Source organism: Marmota flaviventris, chromosome 12 (assembly GCF_047511675.1).
Source record: "Marmota flaviventris isolate mMarFla1 chromosome 12, mMarFla1.hap1, whole genome shotgun sequence".
NCBI classification, from domain to species: domain Eukaryota; kingdom Metazoa; phylum Chordata; class Mammalia; order Rodentia; family Sciuridae; genus Marmota; species Marmota flaviventris.
The window spans coordinates 72317780-72343886 of NC_092509.1; the positions used below are offsets into that span (position 1 = coordinate 72317780).

At 40.7% G+C, this 26107-nt stretch overlaps 2 protein-coding genes across 5 annotated transcripts in view; one reads left to right on the forward strand and one right to left on the reverse strand.

The window, feature by feature from the left end:
- The window catches only part of Lamb3 (laminin subunit beta 3), a 149837-nt gene that overhangs the window by 78402 nt on the left and 45328 nt on the right, over nucleotides 1–26107 (forward strand). For 2 of the 4 annotated variants that reach the window (XM_071600108.1, XM_027934739.2), the window contains exons 1-2: nucleotides 13245–13482; nucleotides 14578–14767. The exons of 1 other annotated variant lie outside the window; for it this stretch is intronic. The gene's annotated coding sequence lies outside the window, so the exon portion shown is untranslated. Of the gene's footprint in view, nucleotides 1–13244; nucleotides 13483–14577; nucleotides 14768–26107 lie in introns of those variants that run through there. One more of the 4 variants, XM_071600109.1, reaches the window with a different exon arrangement.
- On the reverse strand, nucleotides 12018–13008 carry G0s2 (G0/G1 switch 2). The gene is made up of 2 exons (XM_027934855.3): nucleotides 12873–13008; nucleotides 12018–12718 (listed from the first exon to the last, which is right to left on the reverse strand). The coding sequence occupies exon 2, from the start codon at nucleotides 12686–12688 to the stop codon at nucleotides 12374–12376; it is 315 nt and encodes a 104-aa protein (XP_027790656.1). The 5' UTR covers nucleotides 12689–12718; nucleotides 12873–13008; the 3' UTR covers nucleotides 12018–12373.

Genomic DNA, 26107 nt, shown 5'->3' on the forward strand with positions numbered 1-26107 from the left:
TTCTGTTTCCTGAGGTTCCTGATCCCTGAGAACCTCCTGGGCTCTTGGCTTCTTGTCAAATTCCTATCATGGGAACTTGGGCTTCAGCAGGCTCAGATTTGCTAAGTCACTGATCATTTGTGCATTAGCTTTCCATCTTCAAAAGGGGTGTTGACACTTCTCAACTGCTGCTATCTCCCTGTTCCTATGTTCTCGTTCTCCTTGTCCTTACATTTTATAGCATGAACATTTTTCTACTGTGATCAGTGTATATTCTAAGGAAGCAGAAACTAATATGTGTGTTCGGGGAGCCACGTTTAACCCTGGAGAGCCTTTTTTTGAGTGACCTATCAGGCTTTAAAGCAGGGGAAGTTTATATTAGTGACATTTTCTATTTCCCCAGCTCCAGTTACCCAAGAGTCAAGGGCATTGAAATGAGACTTTATTAAATGATTTTAGTATAAGTAAAGGAGGGTATTTCATTTATTCATCCGTCCTTTTTTTTTAAGATAAAGCATTTGTTAAGCACTAATATATGCCTGAAAATGTGCTAAGTGCTGAGGATGTAAAGGCTAAGTTACATGTGGTATCTTCCTACAAGGAGATTGTAGTCAAGTAGAAGGAAAGTAGGCAAGGGAATCAGAGCTTACAGTGGCATGGTAATATACTATATTGGGAGTGCCCATAGAGTGCCACAGAGCACAGAGTAGGACATCCAGACAGCTCAGGTGGCAGAGAGGCTTCTGGGAGGAGATGACCTTGGAACTAAATTTTGAAGACTTAGCGTGACTTTTGGAAATAAAGTGGATGAAAGGCATTCCAAACAGAACTGTATGTATTTAGGTGAGGAATCTAGAAATAGCATGACATGTCGGAGGAACCTCAAATCCATTGAAATGGTCAGAGCAAGGGTCCATTGGGGGAAAGGGACTAAGTTTGTTAACAGTCATCTGGTTGTAAATATCCATGTTAGGCCAGTGTGTGACCCTGGGCCTACCAACAAGCCATTTGGAAATAATAGGATCTTATTCCCTCTGTGAATTTGAGCATGCGTAAGATGACATTATTTATAATATGAGGATAATACAAAGATTATAGAAAGAAATGAGGTATGTAAAATGCTGGATCAATGACAGGAATAGAGAATATTCTATTTTTTTCATGACGAACCTGCCTTAAGTCTGTCTTCTACTCTCTTGTATCCTAATGGTAATGAAAACAGATTCTTAACTTTTAAGAAAATGTGTTCCTTTTGTTTGTTTCTACCAAGCAAGATCACTTGAGTATCTTTGATCTGAACATCTTATTCCATCAGAAGAGACAGTGTTTCTGAGCTCTTGGGCATCTGCGCACTTTCCTGTAAAGTTTGGGTGATTTCTTGAAAGGCCCCTGGGTCAGAAGAACAGATTCCAGCTTCCCCTCTACCACTGACATATGTACAACCTAGGGCAAAACCCTTCCCTTGTCTTGGCTTCAATTTCCTTACCTGGCAAACAAGAGGAGTTAAATTAGATTACCTTGAAGATTTGTTCCAGCTCAGAAATTGGATTCAGGGAGCTTTTAGCTGTACTGAAATGAGTATTAAGATAGAACTAAGGTTTTTGGATTTTATTTTTATATCATACTAAATAGGGGAAGGCAATTCCTTTAAAATCTTGGCAAGCAAGCAGAAGTGAGATTGTGCCATCTCTCCTTACCTCTCCCACCTTCCTTTCAGCTTTCGACTCTGATTAGCTCACACAAACCCCAAAGAAAAATACTGACACTAAAAAAACAAAACAAAACCCACTTCAAGTATATCCCTATGATATTGTTAAGCTCTATGGGGAAAGTTGGGGGAACAGGACTCTTAAAAGCCAACTGTTGTGAAAACACATCATCACCATCTATAGATGTTTTCTGAAGCAGGAGCCTAGCTATTTTAATCTCTCCGAGTGAGTGATTGGATCAGTAAACTGCAACCCTGTGGATGATTCTGCCTATTGACAACAAGCAAGGGTTTGGGTAAGTGGTGAGGGTGGGGAATGGCATTTCCTTTTCCTGTCAGGGTTTCTCTAACTCCCCGACCTGAAAGAAGTGCCTTGGAATTTTCTCTGAACAGTCCCCTTTAAGGCGAGAAGGTCAGTATCCTGAGCAGCCAGGCTGGATGGGGATTAAGGTATAGATGGCAGCACATGAAGCATTTTGATAGACAAATTTAGGCCTCCCTTGGTCCATTGAATGAGACTTCTTGAGATAAAATAAACCTTTTACAAGCTGTAGCTCTCAACATTAATAATATTAAATCAGCCAATGATTGGATGCAACATGCAGATATTAGCACTTTTAATAATTCCCAAGCTAAAGCATAGGGGTTCTTTCTGTCATTGGTTTAATGCCGATTAAAAAAAAATGCTTGTGCCCTGGAATTTTTGTATGATTCCAAAAGAGCATGCAGACATTTTGTTACACCATCTTTGTAACTTTTTACTTCCAACTTAATTTTCTGTCCCAAAATGATCAGAATGCTCTCAGTGCCAGTAACAGACGTCTGGTTCCATCTGCATCTTATCATATCTTACTTCCTACACATTTGAAAGCTCATCGGGCATTTCTTTTTTGTTTTTTGTTTTTGTATTTTTTTTTTTTTTGAGCAGCATCTGACACTGAAATTTCTTTTCAGCCTAGTCCCTCCCGTCCATTTCAATGGATTCATTATTTTAACAGCGTTTTTTTGTTTGTTTGTTTTGGGGTCCTACTATGTAGTAGGCCTGGATGCAAAGGTTGATACTGTTACATATAATCTGATTTTTAAAAAGTCTTACCTTGAGGTTTCAAATAAGTTAGACTTCTTTTTATTGATCTCCTTTTCCCTTTTGCTCCTCTTCTCTCTCTCTCTCTCCCTCCTCCTCTGCCTTTCCTTCTGTTTCATCTCTCTCTTCCTTTGCGGTTTCCCACTCTTTGGGGAGGGGCAGGATTTCCTGCTCAGAAGTTGGTTGGTTTCTGGGAGGAGTCAGAAGACCTGATTCGGGACTGAAACCAGCTGGTCTGCCACCTGATACAAGAAGGTGAAACCCAGGCCAAGAAGAAGGCCCTTATGCTAGGACCGAGCTGGCAGCCAGGAAGTGCCTGTAGAGGGAGCCCCAAAGGGAAGCCAGAGTGGGCCTGTCCCAGGCATTGGGCATCAGGGCTCCCAAAGGGCAGAGGAGACCCTAAGCAGCTCTGGATGGGAATACTTGGAAGTGGTCCTAGTTGCCCTGGAGACTTACCCATTACTATTGTTAGCTCTAAATGTGGGGAAGCACCGCTAGACAGAGCCCTTGTCCCACCCTTAGCAGGTGCTCACTCTCAGATTCCTGGCTTTGCCTTAGAGGAAGTCACTGAACAAGAACTGGATTTGGGCAGTTTTTCCTTCTCTACAAAGAGAGACTCTAGCAATCTGGTGTATTCTATGAGGCCTCTATGTTCAAATACCTCTCAACTATAAATTCCTTAGGGAATTGCCTAAGAGGCTTTCAATTATGGTGATCACAGCAGCAGCAGAATGGAGTGGATGACAGAGGGGGGACAGGAGTCTGCAATGGAACCCATAAGGGGTAGATACTCTGTAAGTAGGAACAGTAATCCCACCCCTGATCCACATCAATTAATGATGGAAGAGCACATTTTAATTTGGAGGTTTGAATTCTTCTGGATTAAGAAATGGACTAATATATATATATATACACACACACACACACATACATAATACATATATGATGTTACATATGATATCATATATGATATATACCATGCAATTATGATGCATGTAACATACATACATACATACATACGTGTGTGTATGCATATAAAAATTCATTTTCTTTGTCCATATATTTATTCAATTATTCAACAAATGTTTCATGAGTACCTATTCTGTTCCAGGCACTGTGCTAGTAAGCCATGGTAGACAGAGTTGTGCCCTGATGGAGAATTTAATCAACATGGTTATACACTGGGACCTCTGAGATTCAGGGTTATGACTTTAGAGGAAGGACTAGAAAAAAATTTTAGTCTAGTTGGATGTTTATGTCTCCTTAGGAGAAGCACCATCAGGCAGACTTTGGATGGTGATCTTTTGTTTTTTAGCCAACATGGGATACTGGGTCTTTAAAGGACTCTTTGGCTTACAGCAGCTACAAGTATTCCTATCAGTAATTCTTAGAGGATAGGAAACTTTTTGGTCTTGTTTTTATTTCAGTTATTTTTTTTCTAGAGAACCATAAATTCTATTAATTTCTAGCTTGGTTACTTTCTAAAACTCTCTGAAGATGTCTAACTACATGATGGATATTTTCTGTGCTGCCAGGTTCACATTTCAGTTAATTTTTTTCTCATTAATTCATGTTTGGGCCAATTAAAGAAAAACAGAGGGGGAAAAGATAAGATTTCCTTTACTTCAGAAGCTGGACCTATTTTGGAATACTCTCTGAAAGTTTTCTGAAGTCTCTTTTCACTTTTATGTAGTTTATTATTATTAATCTTTGTCTAATGTATTTGTCTTGGTTCATTTTCTGTTGCTCTACCAGAATCCCTGAGACTGAGTAATTCATAAGGAAAAAAGAAAAAAAAAAGAGCTTACTCAGCTCATGGTTATGGAGGCTGCGAAGTCCAAGAGCATAATGCTGGCATCTTCTTGGCTTCTGGTGAGGGCTGGGTGCTTCTTCAACTCACAGCAGAAAGTGGAAGTCACAAGCAGGCAGGCACGAAAAAGGCAAACCAGGAGGGCCAGCCCTGCTATAACAACCCACTCTGGTGGTAAGTAATCCTGTCCTGAGAGAATTTCATTAATCCTTTTTAATGGCTTAATTGCCTCTTTCCATCATCATAACAACAATCAAGTTTCAACATGAATTTAGGAGGGAAAAAGCCAAATCAAACCATAGTATTTCTTTAGAAGAAAGATCTTTGAAATTGCTTTTAATGCTCATTTGTTCTTCATTTTATACAACTGGGCTTTTTGTTTCTTTGTTTGAGGCAGGGTCTACTATGTTGCCCAGGCTAGTCTCAAACTCCTGAACCCAAGGGATCTTCCTGCCTCAGCATCCCTGCCTGTAGCGAGGACTACAGGCATACGCCATTGCACCTGGCTTATGACTGAGTTATTAAATTCACTCTTTGTTTCATTTCATCCTTTCCTACCTCCCAATTTTTTCTTTTTTTTTGTGTGTGTGTGGGGAGGATTGAACCCAGGGCTTTGTATATGCTAAACATGTGCCTACCACTGAGCTACACCCCTCACCTAAATTCTTTCTTCCTTATTGCTGCTTCGGGATGTCCTACCGTCATACCATTATAAAGAAACACCTTACACGTTTGTAGTGATGCTAGTGTAAACAAACCTGCTGCCCTTCCAGTCATATAAGAATATAGCACATACAATTATAGTCAGTACACAATACTATACTTTCTACGATCACTTATTTTAAAAAATTGACTATAAAACATTTTTTTTTCTGTAGTGGAGGGACTAACAATGGAACCAGTTGATACGGATCTGTAATTCAGAACAATAATTCAGTTTTGTGTCACTTAGCTACTGCGATACATTCTGAGCTATGCATCGTTAGGTGATTTTATCATTGTGTGAATATCAGAGAGAGTTCTTGCACAGACCTAGGGGTCTAGGTCAAACACCATCCTGATACTGTGGTAAATGAGATGTATGAGGTTACTGCTGGTGTAAAATAGCATGCTATTTTATAATCAACTTTTAAAAATAAGTGATTGTAGAAAGTATAGTATTGTGTACTGACTATAATTGTATGTGCTATATTCTTATATGACTGGAAAGGCAGCAGGTTTGTTTACACTAGCATCACTACAAACATACAAGGTGTTTCTTTATAATGATATGACAGTAGGACATCCCTAAGCAATAGGAATTTTTCAACTACATTATAATCTTATGGAACCACCATTGTATATGTGGTCCATTATTGACTGAAATGTCATTATACAGCACATAACTATATATCTAATAAAATCCTGAACTGTGGCTGGGACTGGTGGCACATGCCTATGATCCCAGTGACATGGAAGGCTGAAGCACAAGGATTGAAAGTTCAAAGTCAACCTCAGCAAGTTAGCAAGAGCCTGTCTCAAAATTGAAAAATAAAAAGGGCTGGGGATGAGTTTTGTTTCCTAACAACTCTGAGATGACTCTGAAATTTATCAATTTATTGATTTTGATATGACAAAAGTTCTACACAATGGCCATTGCTATTTTGACTCCAAATTTTTGCCCTTTACTAAAGTAAGTGTAAGAGTTAGGACCACAGTGCAGTTTTATGTAAGAAGCAGTTCTTTGGGAGTAGGCTATAGTTCTGACATTGAAGAAACCAAGAACAACAAGAGAGGCCACTGAATAGAGTGTGTGCCTATGATTGGTATCTTGGGTTCCCTTTCTAAGCAAAATGTAGAATAAGGCCAAACACTTCCAATCCTTGACCCTGGAATATAGACGAAAGGTGATCTTTCACACATCCACAAGATAGAGAATGCTCTCATGAAAGTTTTGTAGGAGACCTACAGCTGTTGGCCAATTGCCTTTTCCTGAATCAGGCACTAGTCTTTTGTATCTCTGATGGTTACCCATGAGGACCAGTTTGTGTTTGATTAGCTACTTATTGGGTCTATATTTACATCCATTCCCTATAAAATGCTTCACTATTCATATGAAAGAAATAAGAACAAAACCAAAACACACAAAATAAGACTTTATGATAGCTGGGCATTGTGGTGCATGCTTGTTATCCCAGTGGCTCAGAAGGCTGAGGCAGGAGGATCACGAGTTCAAAGCCAGCCTTAGCAATTTAGTGAGGACCTACGCAACTCATTGAGACCCTATCTCTAAATAAAATATATAAAAAGGCTGGGAATGTGGCTGAGTGGTAAACACCCTTGAGTTCAATCCCCAGTACCAAAGAAAAAAAGAAAAAAGACTTTATGATACAAAGGAAAAGCAAAGTGAGCAGCAGAGGAATTACCAGTTTAGTAGTAGAAATATTAATCAGATGGTATGCCTCCAAAACAAGAGGTTTAATGAACTTATGCAAAGATCTATTAAATGCATCTGAAAATGCCCATAAATTAAAAAAGAGTCATGCCTGAACTAGTTAACAATATACTTCCCACACAGAATGTCAAGTGATCTTATTCAAAGACCTGTGACTAATTACTCAGTAACTAGACTTTATACAAATGTCTAGGTATAATTGTTTACCAGAAAGTATACCTATAAGCTAAAAATTTCTAATTTTTTAACAAAAATAGAAGTAAATGATCTAAAAGATTTTCTTGGCTACAAATCACAAAACAATAACGACACAAATGAGACTTGTCAGGGTTCAGATTATTGTTGAGATGTAACTTACCTGAGAATAGATCTGAAGAGAAAGAGAATTTGTGCAGAAGACATCCAATCAATATTGTTGGTCCAAGGGTCCCCTGGAATACTGCCAAGCAGAGGTCTTTAAAACAATCACAGTAACCCCTACAGAACTGTTAAAGAATGATGAGATCACCACTTAGTGCCTGAGTTAAAATGTAAAAGGTGAATTTATAGCTGATTATAGTAAGGTGAGTTTGCTGCTCAATCTTTCTGAATAGGGCAGACTGCTGATTTTATACAAGATAGGGTTTTGGGAGAGCATGAAGATCAGGGATTGGTGTGCTTTCCTAGATGTAAGTGGACTGACATCATCTGCAAAAGCATGCCTATTTGTTGATTTGTTGGCATACTGAGATATATTTAATGGGGTGAGTTCATTCCTGATTGGTTAGTATGCATAAGTGATGGCCAATCCTTTGGCTTGTAAAAGATTGTTAACAAGTGGGTTGTTATTGATTAAGTCAAATGGTTTTAAACTGGTTTTGATTACTATGAGTGAAGAACAATCAAACTTTTCCTAAGAATATGGGAATATTTAATATTCTCAAAATTGATACCTACTATTTGTTTTCATTAGGGTATATAGTGAGATAGTATCTGATGTAGTACAATATTATGTATTTCCTTATTTTTTATTTTATTTTTTTTGTTTTGGTACTGGGGATTAAACCCAGGGATGCTTACCCTCTGGGTCACATTAAGGTCTGGCTAAGTTGCTTAGGGCCTTGCTAAATTTCTTTTTTTTTTTTTTTTTAATTTTTTATTGTTGGCTGTTCAAAACATTACATAGTTCTTGATATATCATATTTGCCTTGCTAAATTTCTGAGGTTAGCCTTGAACTTTTGATCCTTCTGCCTCAGCCTACCAAATTGCTGGGATTCCAGGTGTGCACCACCATGCACAGCATGATTATATATTTATTTATATGAGTAGGTCAGAGTTTTGTGGTGTTTTGTAAAGGACAAGATAACTAATAGGTGTTTCACTTGATCAGAGTTGAGAACTGTGTCTTCAACCACTATGTAAGGCATTTTATGCAAAAGCATTGGTTAGATGAGCTTAATCAACAAATAATCTTAAAGTATAATATTTTGGTAATAATGATATCATTGACTGAAAGTCTACTATCTGTTAGGTACTGCTCTAAGAATTGACATTTAGTATCTCATTTAATCAGCAAAATTATCCTTTGAAGAAGGTACCTTCTGTAGGTAGGAAAGGCTATAACTTAAGGCAGAGTTTAAGTAACATTTCCAAGGTTTTAAGAGCTAGCAAATAGGGGAGCCAGGAGTCAAACCCAAGCAAATCCAGGGGGTCTGATTTAACTTCTTTGTTTTCCAACCTGACTGATTGCAACATATAACAAAGTCACCAACTATCCTTTTTTTCCTGGACATTCTACTTCTACTAAGAAGGAATTAATTTGTTGTAGCAGTCCAATTACAAGCTCTTGTTGGCTTTAATGAGCTTGTAATCACCGAAAATTTCTAGGTCTTTTTTATACGATCTGCTGCTAAAATAAGCCTTCCTAATTCAGGGGTCGTACAATTGACTTTCTTGGACGTAAATTCTATACCGTATCATCTTCCCTATTCAGTATCAATTGGTTTACATACATGCATGGTTCCAGCTTGTTATTTTGAATCCTGACTCTGCTATCCCAGCTCTGTGTCACCAACAGAACTGTTAAGTACACTTTCTGACACCGTTCCTACTTGTTGATGAGATTACCAAATAGAATAGGACCAAGGACGATTGGTGCAGCTACTTATAAATTTGATTGCAACCAGACATTATCTTATGAGACTACATCAAAACCTTGATTCTGAAAATATTAGGCAAAACCTTTCTCCTTACTTACCTCTAATTTAGCTTTTCTCAACCTCAGCCATGTTGACGTTTTGAATTGGAGAATTATTTGCTGTAGAATTATTGGCTGTCTCATGCATTAGAAGATGTTTAATAGCATCCCTGGTTTCTACCCACTAGATGACAGCAGTGGTGTCCCTCCTGCCACCAGTCAACCAGATCTCTCTCTAGACATTGTCAAATGTGAACTGTGAGGACAAAGTTGCTTTTCCTTCCGTGTACAACCACTGCTATAACTGTACAAATGAATTGATTAAACAACCAAGTATTTGTTAAGGAACTACTATTTGCCTAGGACTTGGCAATTTCTATGAACACTGAAGAAGACATGGTCCTTGACCTTGGGGCCATGAAAGACATTACAAAACCCCCAAAACAACTGGGGAAAAAATAGCCCCCTACTGAATGATCCAGTAGGAAATCTAGACTGTATTACCTGTAAGAATTCAGAGCAATGAAAAGATCAGTGAGGATAGAGAAAATTTCATAGTTCAGACATGATTGGGTTGGGTAATTTGAAAGTGAGGAAACATGCCAAATGTTTTGGCATGTGTCCTCTGATATAAAGGTGACTGACCCATAATGAGGTAGGGAGGGGGAGCTTGGGAGGAATAGAGAACCTTTAGATAGGGCAGAGTGGTGGGAGGGAAGGGAGTGGGCAGGAGGTGAGAATGATGGTAGAATGTGATGGACATTATTATCCAAAGTACATGTATGAAGACATGAATTGGTGTGAACATACTTTATATACAAACAGAGATATGAAAAATTGTGCTCTATATGTGTAATAAGAATTATAATGCTTTTCACTGTCATGTATTTAAAAAATAAAATCAATTAAATATTTAAAAATATTTAAAAAAAGAAAGTGAGAAAACATGGGGCATTAACTTCTAAGTAAATATATATATATTCTCTCTATATTTAAGCATCTATATTTTAATATATAGGCAAGCTCCCAAATACAGGCATTAATTACCATCTATACCAAAAATCAGAGCACATAATTTTTTTTTTGTATTTTTTTTTAATTTTTTATTGTTGGTTGTTCAAAACATTACAAATTTCTTGACATATCATATTCCACACTTTTATTCAAGTGGGTTATGAACTCCCACCTTCCCCGCATACACAGATTGCAGAATCACATCAGTTACACATCCATTGATTTACATATTGCCATACTAGTGTCTGTTGCAGAGCACATAATTTGATATATAGTTTGACAGTGGGCAGATTTATTTAAAATTCTACCTCTTGGAGAATTTGAGGTATGTAGTTTCAGAAGGCGCAGAGACTGCGGGTGAAGGTACATTGAGGTGGGAAGAGTAATGTGGATGGAGTGCCAAAGACCAGAAGAGAGCAGGATACCAGATATCAGAGTATCCTGCTGAGTAGTTTGAGAAATCAGTGGAGGGGGGAGGTGGGAGCAGATTGTTGAGCACTGAAACCTGGCAGGGGAGTTTAGTCTGATGTTTCTAAGCCAAAGAGCATCAAGATGAAAGGTATTGAGGGAAGACAGTCTGGCAATGGGTTGGTTTAGGGTGAACATGCTAGAGAGAAGTAGGGGATGGTTTGAGTTATTGAGAGCTGGACAAGGTGGTGATTGAATGGGCAGAGGAGTATGAACATAGAAGAGGTATTTTGGAATGGAAGGATTAGATTGGGTGAATTCCTAGGAAGATTCTGGACATTTAAGATTAGGCTCTGCCTCAATATGAGGTCAAATATCCCATATAGTAAACAGGAAGAACAGTAGTGTCACTGACATTATTTTCCTCTAAAACTACAAATATGTTTTTTTTTTCCTTGATTAATCTCAACACATTCCTACTACTCTTTCCTTTGGGGTGATAAGAATAGATATTAGGGGGAGCTAGTATTTGATCAAGTCCAGGAATGTTGGGTGGAATTTGAGCTAGCAGAAATAAATAAAATGCAGTGTCTATATGTGTACAGGGATGGTTTGTGGGTTAGCTGAATCAGGTTTGGCAAAAATACATGGCCATTAATAGCAGTAGTAAAGCATCTGTCCCCATTTAGGATAGGCAATATTAATAGTTCCAGAAGGGAGTATCAAGCTGTGCCCAAGCCGGTGGCTAACTCTTTGCTGAGTCCTACAGAGCTTCTGAGTTAGTTCTTGTCACAGAACAAACTAGTCCCTGGAGGAAGAGGACTCAGGTCTGTGATGATCATTATTTTCTTTCTAACCTAGAACTTAAGTTCCAGAATTTAAGTTCCTGGGGAGGAAGGCTGGGTAAAGCAAGACTCCTCATCTGATAGGTGTTCTTGGGAGCTTGCCTCTTAGGCTACCAGGTAGTTAGTTTCCTTCTTTCTCCCAAACTCCCACCTTCTCTTTCTCTTCTCTTCTATTCTCTCTTTTCAAGAAAGAGGTATCAGCAGCTATGGTAAGGAACCCCCAGCATACAGGTGTAAAGAATAAACATGTTTGTTTTTGTTTTTTTGCCCTGGAATTCATCAGTTATCTCCATTAGCTTTTTCTAGGTCAGAAATTGACTTATTTTCTGATCTTAAAATACTTCTGGTGGGACTTATGAAAATTTTGCTTTCTATCTGTAATGGGAAGTAAAAATGAGTCCTCGATATGTATGTATAATAGCAATATCAGAGTCCCCATGAAGCAAGTGTCCAAAGCTGTTCAGTGTACAGTACTCAGGGGAGACCTGTCACCAGCGTGCCCACCCTCCATGCTGCCCATTCCAGGTCACCCCATCTTTCAGGAATTAAATTATGAGATACAGTATAAAACGTTTTTATTTCAAAATGCAAAATGGTGTTAATTATAATAATAATAAAAATAATAATAGTACAAAAAGCATTTCTCCTTCTTCCCTAGTGCAAAACAATAGATTCTCAGATAGCTTACAGATACACAATTTTGGATATATTATCACAACACAATGCTGCATAGCAGCAAAACTCAATCCCAAACTCCTTTTGGTGGATCCACGTGGCAGGTCAGTTCTAGGTGTGAGTGACTTCTCCCAAAGGGCACATGGCTCCTCTTGTCTCCCATTTGAGTCAGGATCTGTCTGTCTGTCTCTGTCTGTCTTTCTGTCTGTCCCCCCTTCCCTTCTGCTGATCTGGAGTTCCTAGGAGGCATGCTGCCGGTGGGAGTGGGCCCGGCAACCGAGCAGGGCTTCCTCTGGCTGCTTGCCTTTCTCCAGCAGGGCTTGCCTGCGTTGGGCCTGTCGCTCCTGAGCGCCCCGCAGCTCAGCCACCATTGCCTCCTCGTCCCGCAGACGGCTAGCTGCTGTGAAGGGGCTGCACACTGTCTCCATCAGGCCCAGCACCACGCCGAAGAGGGCCAGCACACTGCCCAGCACGTACAGCTTGACGAGCTTCCCCTTGGACTTCTGAGACATCATCTCCTTAGCCAGAGGAATCAGCTCCTGGACCGTTTCCATTTCGGGTCCGGGCTCTAGCGAGTGGGTTACCTGCAGGAGGAGTGGAGAAGAAAACGTGGAACCTTTAGTCCCCCAAGGTGGCTCCAGCTTCCTGGGCACCCCTCCCTCGGCTCTCTTGGGCAAGGCCTCCCCGGGACAGTGCGCCCAGCCCTTGACCGGGTCTGCGTGCCCAGGCGGGCTTTACCTTGGTGGCGCAGCGCGAGCTGGGGCGGCGGCGCAGCGGCGGTCAGCGCGTCCGTCTGTCGGGCTGGCCTTGGCGCTTTCCTTCTCCGCAGCTGCAGCTCTTCCAGAAGGAGACTCCGCAGCTGGCACCTCGTCAGCGTCTCTGGGCCGCTTATATCTTTTGCCGAAGACCCGCCTCCTGGTTTGCTGGCCCGGGCCAGCGCTGCACAAGCCAGAGAAAGGAGGGGGAGGAAGAAGGGGAGGAAGAGGGGGAGGGGGTGGAACCCCCGCAGAAACCTGGCGGGAGGTGGCCACGAGCTGCGCACGACCTGACTGTGTGATCTGGGAGACCCTGGACGGGGCTGCTGCAGCGGTCTGGGCGGGAGGGCAGGTCTGCACTCCAAGTCCCAGTTGGGGCGGCTGGAAAGACCTAGGGAGGTGTCGGCATACATTTCTGACATGACACTTTATAGTGGCGTTGATAGGTGCACAGCCTTTCTGCCTGATGGGCTTTATTCGGGCTGGCCTTGGCGCTTTCCTTCTCCGCAGCTGCAGCTGCCTCCGTAGGTGCCTGCATTGCTAGAGCCACTTAACAGAACACTAATCATTGAGGGTGCCTTTTATGCGCAGAGGTAGGGGTAGGTAGTGGGGTGGGGGTAAGTCCCTTTACCTGTAGGGTGTTTCTATGGAACAGCCATTAAATCCAAGTTGTCCTCCCTCCCATTTGAAAAATGACAACTTCATTAGGGCAGGCATGGCGTGGAAGGGAGCTGCTAGTAAAAATTTGTCTGCTCCTTTAGAATGAAAATATTTCAATGATTCTTTGCCACTTCCCTGGATCTGGGGGTACAAGTTCACTGTGCCAGCTCAGCTGTATCATAGAAGCAGTATAGGGCAGGAGGGGGTGAAGTAGACAGATTGGGTAAGAAACCAGGGTGGATACTCTTGGAAGCTTGAGACTATAGGATTCAAATTTTATCCCTGCATCCCAGATATCATATTTTCCCTATTTATAGCATGGCGTATATAAATAAAAGATACCATATTGTCCCAGAGTTTTATTTATAGGATAATCTAGTTTCATTCTTAATGATAATAAAGAACATTTAAGCTCTAGATCATGATTTTCAACTTATTTTAATGCACCCATGTCAATTTCATTGAAATATTCCCAGAATTGAAAACTTGGAACTTAATGGGATAATTTGACTAGGATTAAACATAATCCGCTGCGGGGTGGGGGGGCAAGTTGGGTTCTAATTTAGCTTTGGTTATTGATATACCAGATAATTCTCAAAGTGGGGGGGGGGAAGGAGAAGAGAATAGGCCAAAGGGCTTTAAACAGGGACAGGGAGAAGATAGGGGGAGGAGTGGAGAAAGGCATTGGCCAGAAAATTGCAAAGGTCACTGATGCAATCTTGCAACAGCCTTCACAGTCCAGTCTGTCTGGCTGAGCCTCACTGAGCTCCGCTACAGTGGAAGGGGCTGCCTTACTTGGGTGGGTCTGAGGTATACCCCAGATAATTCAGTCAAAAAAGGAAATCATAACAACTCTCTTTTGCTTTGGCTATTAGTAATTCAGGTGAGGATTTGTGAGTCAAGGTTACCTAAATAGCTAATTTAAGATTTGCACTTTAATCTGTACACATGCAGTCAAAGTGACCAGGGGTCAAACGGGGATTATCCCTTTAGGACTATGTCCCCTGACTATTGTTCTTTTAACCTAGACCAGCAGGAAAATTCTGAAACAAGAATCAAGCCAAGTCTTGGCATTTTCTTTGAATCTTCCTTATAACTTCGTAGCATTCTCTAATAACTGGCAGAAATGATTTGGGAGTGTTCCAAGCATGGTGGCTCCTGGAAGAGTGTATGATGTGACCTTGATTTGAAGGCCCTCCCCTGGTTTTCATTCTGAAGGTGAGTCAGGCCAGCTTCCAGCCCAAAACTCCGAAATGGGGCAGAAAGCATTTCCTGTGTTTCTGTAACTCGAAGACGTAAAGCATACCTCTTACATGGTCAGCAGGCTGTCACTTCTCGGGGGGTTCCCCTTTAGCGTGATCTGCTGTGTTAGAGCACAACACCAGTTCCCATGAGCTTGCTTCTTTTTCTCTTTGTCTGACTTTGACCCCCAGATCTCCACCCCCACCATCCTACCTTGCTGGGCAGAAGGTGCAGCAATGCCGTGGATTAAGGTCACAGGGAGATTTGGTGTTGCTGGTTTAGGTGGTAATTGAGGATCAGTAGAAGGTCTTGGGAGTAGAAGGTCAGGGAATCAGGGACAATTCATGCCTAGGAATTTTGAGCATCCCTCCTCTCTCTCAGCAAGGAAAGAGGACCCAGTTCCTGGGATGGCTGGGTGTGGAAGGTTAGGTAAGGCTTGGGAACCAAAAAGGTGTCTTGACCCTGCTGACGTCACTTTTAGAGAAGTAAAACATGCGTTGCATCACACATAGGCACATATTATAGCTATGAAGGTCAGACCAAGCCTGAGGGTGGTCAGTCATGTGCTCAGGGTTGAGGGATTCTCTGAGATGTACTATTTTCAGTGTTAAAACTGAGTCAGTTCTGAGCAGAGAATTACCTGTATTAGTCCATTTTTTTTGTTGTTGTTGATATCACAGACTGGGTAAATTTTAAAGATAGGAGGTTGATTTGGGCTCATGGTTGTGAATTTACAAACATCAAGGAGCCACATGTGGTGATGACCTTCTTCCTGGTGGAGTCCTCATATGATATAGGACATTGCATGACAAGAGGCAGGGAGCATGTGTGTGAACGTGTGTCTCTTCTGGTCTCTCTCCCTAATCGTAAAAGACACCAGGATTGAATCATGGGGCCTCTACTCTAATGACTTTATGTAATTAAAAAAAATTTTTTTTTTAGTTGCCCATGGACCTTTATTTTATTTACTTATTTATATGTGGTGCCAAGATTCGAACCCAGTGCCTCATACACATTAGGCAAGTGCTCTACCACTAAGCCACAACCCCAGCTTTTATCTAATCTTAATCACCCAAAGCCCCACCTGTAGATACTGTATTCAGATTAACACCCCTGATAACTCACAATGGGGATTCAAAATCAACATATGAAACTGTAGTGGACATACTTAAACTATATCCACACCATAGCACTACCCTTGAGTCTATCAACATTTAATTCTTGCCCTTTCTAGGAATGCTGCAAGGACCAGTTTAAAATTTATTTATTTTGCTTTTCAAATTCTTTCTCCTACACATTAAAACACCCACAGCCATCTGTAGAGGAAGAAAATCACAAAGAGGCAATATGTGGTCTAAGGGGTAAGTGCCAAAGAGGAAGAGCTGTCCCTAATACTGTGCCTTGGATATTGAAGAGACAGGGGACAGAGGTCTTTTAAGTAGTTTATTGTGTATGAACCTCAATTATTAACACTGTTATTTTGTTGATGGCTCTTGCTACCTGCACTAAGTCACTCCTTACCCCTGGAATTCCAGGAGGCTGGAGGCAGGGGGTCATTATGGAGATAGGCAAAAAAAACCTATTTATTTTAAGTCCATTTTTAAAAATTGCTTTAATCCTTGAGTTTCTTTCATTTCCTATAAGTCAATTTTAGAGAGAAGACCTTATCACTCAAATATCAATGGATGATTGTGTGTGTGTGTGTGTGTGTGTGTGTGCGCGCGTGCGCGCTTACGCCCACGGGGGCTTGCAGGCACATGGGATCAAACCAAAGGACTTGCACATGCTAAGCACATGCTCTGCTACTGAGCTACACCCCCAATTCTCAATGGATGATTTTAAAATTTACACATGTAACCTTACTCTCCTTTAGTCTTACAGACTAGTTTTGGAGTTTAGATGTTTCTGTCTGTTATCACAGACTTGACACACTTTTAAAACAAGACTCTTCACCTTCTCTGTACTCTTTCAAACTAAATCCTTTTCTTAGTATCTTTATTTCTTGCAGTGCCAACTCCATTTTATTGGTTCGCTGGGCTTGAAATATTGTGTCCGTTTTTTTTGGTGAGGCCTCTGACTACTCCATTCCACCAGTCTCTGCTCAATGTTCCGCTGTGTTTATCTTTACAGATCTTTACTACCTAACTGGATGTTGATAGAGCAATGGGAGTGGTTTTTATATTGTCTCTCACATCCAGTGGAGGATAAATTTCACGAGGGCTGGAACTTTTGTTTTGCTCTTTATTGTGTCCCCAGTACCTAGTATAATCCTTGGCACATACTAGGTTCTTAACAGATAACTGTGGGATTGGTGGATGGCCTCTGCAGTGGACTGGGAAGCATGATAGAGGAGGGACTATGTTATATTCACTGCAGTCAGTGGATACTCAAGATGACAAGCTACTGGATTTTGGATGTAAAATTTGCATGACCTAATATTTTCGAAGATCTCTTTGGCTTATCTTCCCAACCCATTTAGCTTTAGCCCCCATTCTTCTCCCATAATAACCCTTTGTTCCGAAGAAGAGTTTCTTCTCCGACCAAGAAATAATTCATTCTTGTTTCTGCTGAGGACAATGCTCAGCAATTCTCCCTGCTCACTTATGCTCACTCTGCTCTTCTTCACACTACCTAAAATGCTGCCCTCTCTCTTTTGTCTTCCTGCCTTTCCTGAGACCATGTCCAAGTTCATATGCTCTGAGAATCCACTAGCTATGTGAGCACACCTTGACCTCTCCTTTCTTTGAATTTCAGCCGGCTTTGCGGTTGCTCCTGCACGGGTTGGCACTGAAATGCATACTGAGTTTTACAGCTGGCTCATTGTTTCTAGTGGGCTTGCCTCATCTCAGCGGAAGATAAAATCCCTCGTGGTGCTAATGTATAACAGGGGTCCAAGCAGTTACATTGACCTAAAAAGTTGGTACTAGGATATATATTGCAAAATGACCAGTTAGGATTCTCTTGGGAGGTTTATTTTAGGCAGAGTGGCCTGTCCTTGGCTCAGAGCCCTGGGATTGAAATTGCTCAAGACCTGGCAACTTGGTTCAATTTCCTCAACTTTGTCCTCCTCACCTTTCACTTCCACTCATAATTTAGTGTCTGGCATTGCAGTCATTGGCTCACTCTGGGCTCCCCCTCCAAATTGGCCCTGGGACAAATCACTGAGGAACAGACCCTTCATAGACAATTAGCATTTGACCCCGTGGCTTCTGGTCAATAAGAGCCACCAAGCTGCTGGAATAGGCAGGCTGTTCTGGGACCCCAGCACTGCCATGGATAGAGTGGTTAGGATCACCTGCACACTGCTGCCCACAAACCACGTCTGAATCACAATAGCATGCTTCACAAGTCTGAATCAGCACCAGGAACTTCCCTCAAGCTTAAATGTCAGTTGGACTTAAGAATATAGGTCTCTGAAGTCAAGCAGACTTGTGTTCATTTAAGTCCTGACTTCTCCACTTGCTAGGATCTGACCTTTGACGAGTGATTTAACTTTTTTGTTCTCTATTTCCTCATCTATAAAGTGAGAGTGATGATAACCCCTGTTAAATAGGGTATGGTGAGGAAGGAGTGAGAGAGAGCACATTAAATTGTTGAATGGTGTTTTGCACAAGACAACAATAAATAAATATAAATGTAAATAAATACATAATATATATTATATAATATGTAATACATATATAACAAATAAATAAAATAGAAATAAACATAAAAATATAGCAACCAATAAATGGCTATCATTATTCAATTGTCTTCATCTTCCACTACACGTATGCAGTTTCCATGATTCTTTATCTCAGCTGGGACATTCACACTTCCTAGGTAACATTTAGGAAGCTTCGAGGAAGGTCCAGAAATATTTGTTGAAGCCATCCATGTATATCATGCTGTGTTTAAGCACAGTTATAGAAAGCAGAATACAAACTGCTACTGACCTACAGAAACTTATTGTCAAGTAGAGGACACACATATAACAAATTATTACATGTACTAGAATAAGCACAAAAACAGACATATATGACTGGTGAATAAAGAGACTGGAATGTATATTCAATTTGGGGAGGAGGTGATCAAAGAAGATTTCTAAGTGTGACGATCTGTGAGCAGCTTAGGAAGTTAAAGACTGGACAGTGTTTACCAGGTGACTCTGGGAGGGAGGGGTGCTCAGGCTGGGGGAATTTGAACAAGAGAACTGCATATGAAAAGGGGAAGTGTGTGAAAAAGCATTGCTTAGTCCAAGAGAAGTTAGGCAAGATTGGTGTCACAGTATGAAGAACGGGTTTTTGGAAATGCCAGGAAACGAGGAGGAAGTAGCAGGCAGGAGCCAGATAATGAACAGTTATGTAAATGATTGCCTACATATGTCATTCTTAGGAACAGTTGGCCACTCTTTTCTTCTAGAAACACATTCTCCTTCACTTCCATGACACCATATTCTTCTAGTTTTCCTCCAAATCTATTCTAGACACACCTCAGAATCTCTTTCTTACTTTTCCTTTGTCTTCTTTAGGTGATTGAGTTTACTGGCAGGACTTCCATTTCTGCCTCTACATAAATAACATCCAAATCTGAGCTCTAGATCTGTATATCCCTTTACTTAGTCTACATTTTGACGCGAGTGTCCTACAACTATCAAGCTTACCATGTCCAAAGACAAATTCAATATTTCTACCACCAACTTTCTTAGTCTAAGTAAATCATCCTAGCAGCTCAGCCTTCCTGTCGCCTCTCATCTGTAAACAATCACTTAAGACTTGTCATTCTTCCTCTCAAATGTCTGTTGATTGTATCTGCTTTCTATCCCCTCTGCTACCTCTGAATTTAAACCCCCATTATCTCCTAGACCCTTGGTGTGGTCTCACAGCTGGTCTCTGCCTAGGGTCTGGACCACTTCACTCCAGTCCAGTCTACTCCACTTTTATCCAGTGTAAATATAAAAGAATAGAGTATAAATTGTGATATGTCCCTGGTTTCCTTCAGATCCTTCAGTGGATCTCCACATTGCCCTTGGGATAATGCCTGATTCTTAGCATGCTTCATAAGGCCACCCAAGATCTTAACTTTATCTATTTTTCCAGCTTCGTTACATATCCCTTAATCCTCATTATCTAGGTGGAGCCACACTATTCTGTTCCTCGAAACTTCAGATCCTTTCTCATATTGTTCTCTGCATTTAGAGCACCTTCCCCATCTGCCTTCACCTGGTGACCTCTTACTTATTATCCAAATGTCACTGTCCTCTCACCCTCAGGGAGACCTCTCTCACCTGGATGAAACTAGCTCTCCTTGGCTTGTTCCCACGGCTGCCTTACTTTCTATTTCCTAACTCTGTTGTCTGTCTCCATTGCAGATCTGAAGGCTCCATGAGGTCAGGAACTGTCTCTGTCTTTAGTACATATTAGTGTTTGGTACAGTGTTCTCAGGGCTAGCGCAATGCATAGTTCATTGAAGTATTTAGTACACAGCTACTGATTTGTCTTAAGTTGAATTGGATGACTTATAGACAGGGTCCCAATATCTTCTTCAAGGGCATGCCACTGATGACTTAACTTCTTTCCTCTAGGACCCACCCCCTAAAGGTCCTGAAGGAACTTAAATACCTATTCCCCTGACCCTTTCCAGACACTACCTTTCAATAGTGCCACAATAGTTTGGCAGGTGACCAAACTTTTTAGCATATGGATTTAAGATCTGACCTATAGCAAACATCATCTTTTGTTATTTAAAAAAATTTTTAAAAATTTTTTTCTACTTAATTTTTTAATTTGTTCTAATGAGTTATACATGACAACAGAATGCATTTTGACACATTGTGTTTTTTAATTAACAAATTTTTCTAATGAACACTTAAACTTAGAAGAGCAGAGTACAAAGCTGTACAATGTGGTCCCAATTTTATATTTATATATTCTATGCAATCTATGGTATATGTGTCAAAAGATACTGGATATAGAAAAATTAACATTTTACAGACACATGCTTCCTCCCTCATTATTAGTATGTTTTACTTTTTTCTATGAGGTTTTCTTTTTTATAAATTCTTTTATTGATGCATTATAATTGTACATATTAGTGGGATTTGTTGTTACGTATTCATACATATACACAACACAATTTAGTCAATATAATTTGCCAGTACTTCCCTTTTCCTTCTCCTTCTCCCTTCCCCAGTCACTTTCCTGCATTCTATTGGTCTCGCTTCTATTTTCAAAAACCACCGTTTAATCCCTCTTTCTTACATCTCCATCATTCAGTTTTTCAGCAGGTCTTGTCGGTTCTACTTGCAAATGGATGATTTGATTCTATTCAGTTCTCTGCATCTCCACTGCCTCTGGCCTAGGCCAAGCTTCTGTTGTCGCTCACATAGGATGGTTGGAGCTAAAAGTCATTGCATCCTTAATTATGTGCTTTCTAAGATCTGAGTATGTGTTAACATTAATCCTACAAGCAATTCCATGAGGTGGATTATTATTTTCTGCGTTTTTCAGATGGGGAAACTGAGGAACAAAAGGATTAAGCAAAGTGCCTGGGATCATACAGCTAGTCAGCAGCAGCAGAGATGGGATTTAAACAGACTGTCTTATTCTAAGGTCTAGGTTCTTCCCCATTCAATTCTCTGTCTCTAGCTGATCACAAGGCCCCATGTCAGTGGGTCTTCTCTCGGGTTGCAAGTTAAAAATCATTGAAGGAACTTAAAAAAATACCGATTCCCCAGTTCCTTTCCAGATCAGTTAGATTTCCTGGAGTTCAGCTTATGGATCATACATTTTTTAAAAAATTCCAAGGAATTCTCATACATAACTAGGGTTGAGAATCATCTCCTGTGTGTGATCTGCCCCTGCCTGGCCCTCCCACCCTTGTTTCAACCCCTTACCTTGATCAGGCTTTTCTCACTCCTTCTTCTTACTCCTTGAAGAGGCCAATTGCACATGCTAGGCAAGCGCTCTACCACTGAGCTGTATCTCCAGCCCTGGCCAAGCTCTTTTCTGCCACAGGACCTTGTACTTGCTCTTCCTCTGCTTGGAACAATCCTTTCTGGCATCATCTGGGCCTTGAGTGTGAGTTTAGAGATCCTAATCCTTGAAAAGTTTGAGTCCTCCTCCCTGTCATATAAATATAAGTGAAAATAATATTAAACTTTAAAATAAGTGTACGGAGGGACCTCCAGCATTCTAGTTTTTCTTAAGGGATCTACTTCTTATCTTTTTTGAAATATTAAAAAGACAAAATTTCAAAAGGAATTTTGGAACGCCTACTTTGCTGCTACCTTTAGTAGCAGCAAATTCACCCCTAAGGCTTTCAGGCTCATCCCAAGATCACCTCCTCAGAGACCCCTCTTTATCCCTCTTAAAGAGGCATCCTCACCTTCCTGAGATGCCCTAAATATAAATCACCCTGTTTTTTTTTTTTAAAAAAAACATTTCATAGCATTAAATTCTGTAATTGTCAGAGTTAGCTTTCAGTCTACTTGTTTATGATTTGTGTCCTTCTGAATGCAATTCTCCTCTATTTTGTTAGATGCTGTATCCTAGTAGTACATAGGATGTCTGGTAGAAAACCGGTGCTCAATAAATATTTTCAGAATGAGTGAACAAATGAATGAATGCATGCTGATGTATAACAAAGAGTAGTGAGCAGAGTCAGCTCAAGGTATACAGGTCAGCTTAGCCTGTTACCCTGTAAAAGGTGGTCTCCATAGGTTGGGAAGGGAGAAGAAGTTTTTCAGATGGGTAGGTATTCCCGTTGGAGGAGGGAGTCCCTGGCTTCAGCGAGCCAAGACTCAAGGCACCCAGGAGGGCAGATGGCAAAGAAATGTGCTATGTATGATTTTGGATGGATTCTGGGGGCAGTAAAAGCATACACACACACACACACACACACATACACATTTATATATATGTATATACCATTACTATCGAAATGTATATATTATAATTTCTCTGTGTTGCATTCACATTTTCAGACAAGTTTCTTAAACACAACAGCTATGCATTTTGTTCTTTAGAAAATGGAGGAAAGGACATGTGTTCATCCTTTGCTTTGGGGGCCAAACTAGGCTACAGAGACTGAGGTCAGCTTGGAGAAGTGGTTGTAAAGAAAGCTAGAAGTGTTTTGAGAGAGGCAGCAGGTAGAATGAATTTTTATGTGAGCATTTAACTCTAGAATTCTCAGAAGTCTTGTTATTGGGAGAGTAGAGGAAAGAGTGACTCATAGATGGCTAAAAAAGTTGAATTAATGCTGGGTGAAAAATTAATAAACCTTGTCCCAGGTGACAGTGGTCTTCTTCTGGAGAGTAAGCATGTCTGACTTGTTTACTACTGTATTACCAGGTGCCTTACATTGGATGGATGCTCAATAAATATTTGTTGATGGTTCTGGATGTTTAGTGTTTCTAGGTTAGAAGTCAGAAAGATCTGCTGAGGTGATGAACTCGAAGAACATTTCAGGAACCGAGGAAGAAGATCAGACAAAACCAGAAAGTAGAAAGGTATCAATATGCAGTCTGATTTTCTGGGAGGATTCAGACCCCATATTTAGGCCCCAGAACAACTGGAAGGATAACAGGTATCATCAAAGACCCAGATGGAAAGACCAGAAAAATAGCAGACTGGATACATAGTTGGGCTCTAGATTAGTGACGCTTCCCTGTTAGTTTCTGGGACATTTCCCTGTTAGTTTCTGGGACACTGTTGACCCCCAGGCAACAGACTTACAAAAATATTCATATTTGCCTGTGGGGAGAAGTTTCTTAGTATACTGTACTAGGTATGGTGCTCACTGGCCAAAGTTTGGGATGGGCTTGAAACTCCCAGGAGCCACATTATTGGCAGCAATTGATAGACTTGCTTCACATGTTCTCTATTCTTTGGGAGAGATATAGACTCCTTAAAACTTGTTTAGGGGTGTCTTGCACCTTAAGACCCTCAGTCTTGCCTTCCTCTCCACCAGACCCACATGTTCTTCTTTCATCATGTCTCAAGGTTCTAAATCCTAATGACTAGTCCATGGTCGACCCAGAAATTCAAAAACCAAATGAGCATCAGTTTGGGTTCTGGTCTTCCTGTCCCTAAGCATAGTGATGGTGGATAGAAGAAGTTGGCTTTGAACTTTAGGTCACGTAGGCTTATTCAGAACTTTTGATTCCAATACTTAGGGATGGGAATTGTTTTCCTGGATAGGAGAGGGAGTCTTGAGAGGAAGGTAGGGAGAAATATGCATGACATCATGTTCATTAAACAATATTTTTAATTAGGGATTCCCTTGCCCCAAGAATACCAACTAATAAATCAATATCTATTTTTTTTCAGTAGTACTATAAGCATTAAGCTAGGTGCCAAAGGGTTATCTTTGATCTTGAGGAGTTTATATTCCATATTTGGGGACAAATCACAAAATATTTAAAAATTGAGTAAACAAAGGAAACAAATTGGAGATATTTATGAAAGGAATTTACAAAACAGAATAGAACTGATTGCTGATTAGATTGTATAGATAATGTCTGCTGCCCAAAGTTGGGAAGAATTTACAGATATTACCAGAGAAGCCATTACTGTTTTAGGAATTGAATCCAAGTGTTGGATTAAGATTTTGCCCAGCTTACAGGAGGTGAAGAGGACAGTATAGACAGGCAGAGTTGGATGAATGTGTGGCCAGAGGACCAGATGGCAGGATTAAAGCTCGTGAGTGAAGGGGATTGTGTGTTAGGACCTGAAAGGAAACTTTTTGGCTGGACCCTGGAGATGATGGAGAGTGTGTGCAGGTCAAAGTCCATAGCAAACCCAACTCATTGCAAGTGGAGCAAAAGCCCAAACTCACAAGATGAAACACAGCAGGAAAAAGTGCAAAGTCACCTGTGCGTCTGTGATGTGTGTACTCACACATTCTAACAATTCAGGATGGGGCAATCTGTTTCAACAGTATTCGACTTGAAAAAGACATGGGTATTAGAGTATCTACAAGCTCACTCTATTTGGTGGCATGACTTGTCTGGGACAAGCCATCTGACCAGCAGGCTATAGCAGTGGGGATGGCATGCTATTTTCCTCCTCTATGCCACAGACAGGAGTGCTTGCTCAGGTGAGCCGACATTCTTCTAGAACCTTCTAAGCCCTTTCTTATGGGAGAATTTTATTCTCCTGGGCTGTTTCCATCCAGGTTGTTCTTGAACTCAGAGCCAACTTTACTTTTTCAGATAGTTGCACATCTTCACACAGAGTTTACCGAACCACCTGAGTTAATACCTTCAAAAGCTCTCTGGGAGTAAAATATTAACGTACAACCGCAGTGATCAGCTGTTCCAATTTGCCTGGGGACTGAAGGGTTTCCTGGGATGTGGAACTTTCAGAGTTAAAAGGAGGAGAGTCCTGCTCAAACCAGTCATACCAGAATCTTTGCTTTGATGATTTAGCCCTTCCCCCCCATGATTTTTCTCTTAGAGACTGGAGAGGCAAACACATCTCAGCTGTCTGCTGGTTATAATTTGCAGAGTCTCATTGTCTATGTTTTTAGTGTTTTCTTGGAAGGAGAATGTTATGATCTAGGTTTAGCAAATCTAAGACATTCATCACAGCCACTTTTCCTACCAGTTTCCTTGAGGCGTCATATTCTGCAAATTATCCCATATGACATTTTCTTTCAGGAAAATAGATTGCCTCAATCTTGAGAGGCCAAATGTTCTAGTGGAAAGAGACTTTGGAAGCTAAAGATCTGCCTTTGAATTCTGGTTTCACAATATGCTAGTTGTGATAGATAATGCTATGTGTTCACCAAGTTCTACTTTGTTTTCCTCTTCTGGGCAAGTAGAAGATTACTTAGGAGCTCTGTGAAAAGTTCTGGCTGATGGGGTGTAAGGCCAAATAAGTGTCATTTTGGGACTGAAGCACAGAATCAGTGAGAGGAGTTCCTTCATGTCCTCTCTCCTAAGTAACTATGTGAAATACAGGGTCCCTCCTCCCACCATTGTCTTGCATATTTCTTCTTGTAAGTAACAATAAACTTTTATAGTATTTAGGTGCTCTGCTGAGATGTTATAGTTAATTTATTACTGCAGCATATTATAGCTTGAAATGTTAGCTCTGTGACTTTGTAAAAGCTGCTAATAATACTGAAGCTGTAAAAAGAAGATAAGAATTTCACCCTTAATGAGTCTTTTTTTTTTTTTTTTTAATGGAATCTGGTTATGTTGCCCAGGCTGGCCTTGAACTCCAGGCCTCAAGTGATCCTCTTGTCTCAACTTCCCAGTAGCTGGGACTATAGGCATTCACCTAACACCCAGCCTTCCTAAAGGACTACAGCAATGCTCAAATGAGATACAGT

Coding starts and splice junctions, on each gene's coding strand:
- G0s2 (XM_027934855.3), bottom strand. CDS start 12,688: ATGGAAACGGTCCAGGAGCTGATTCCTCTGGCTAAGGAGATGATGTCT.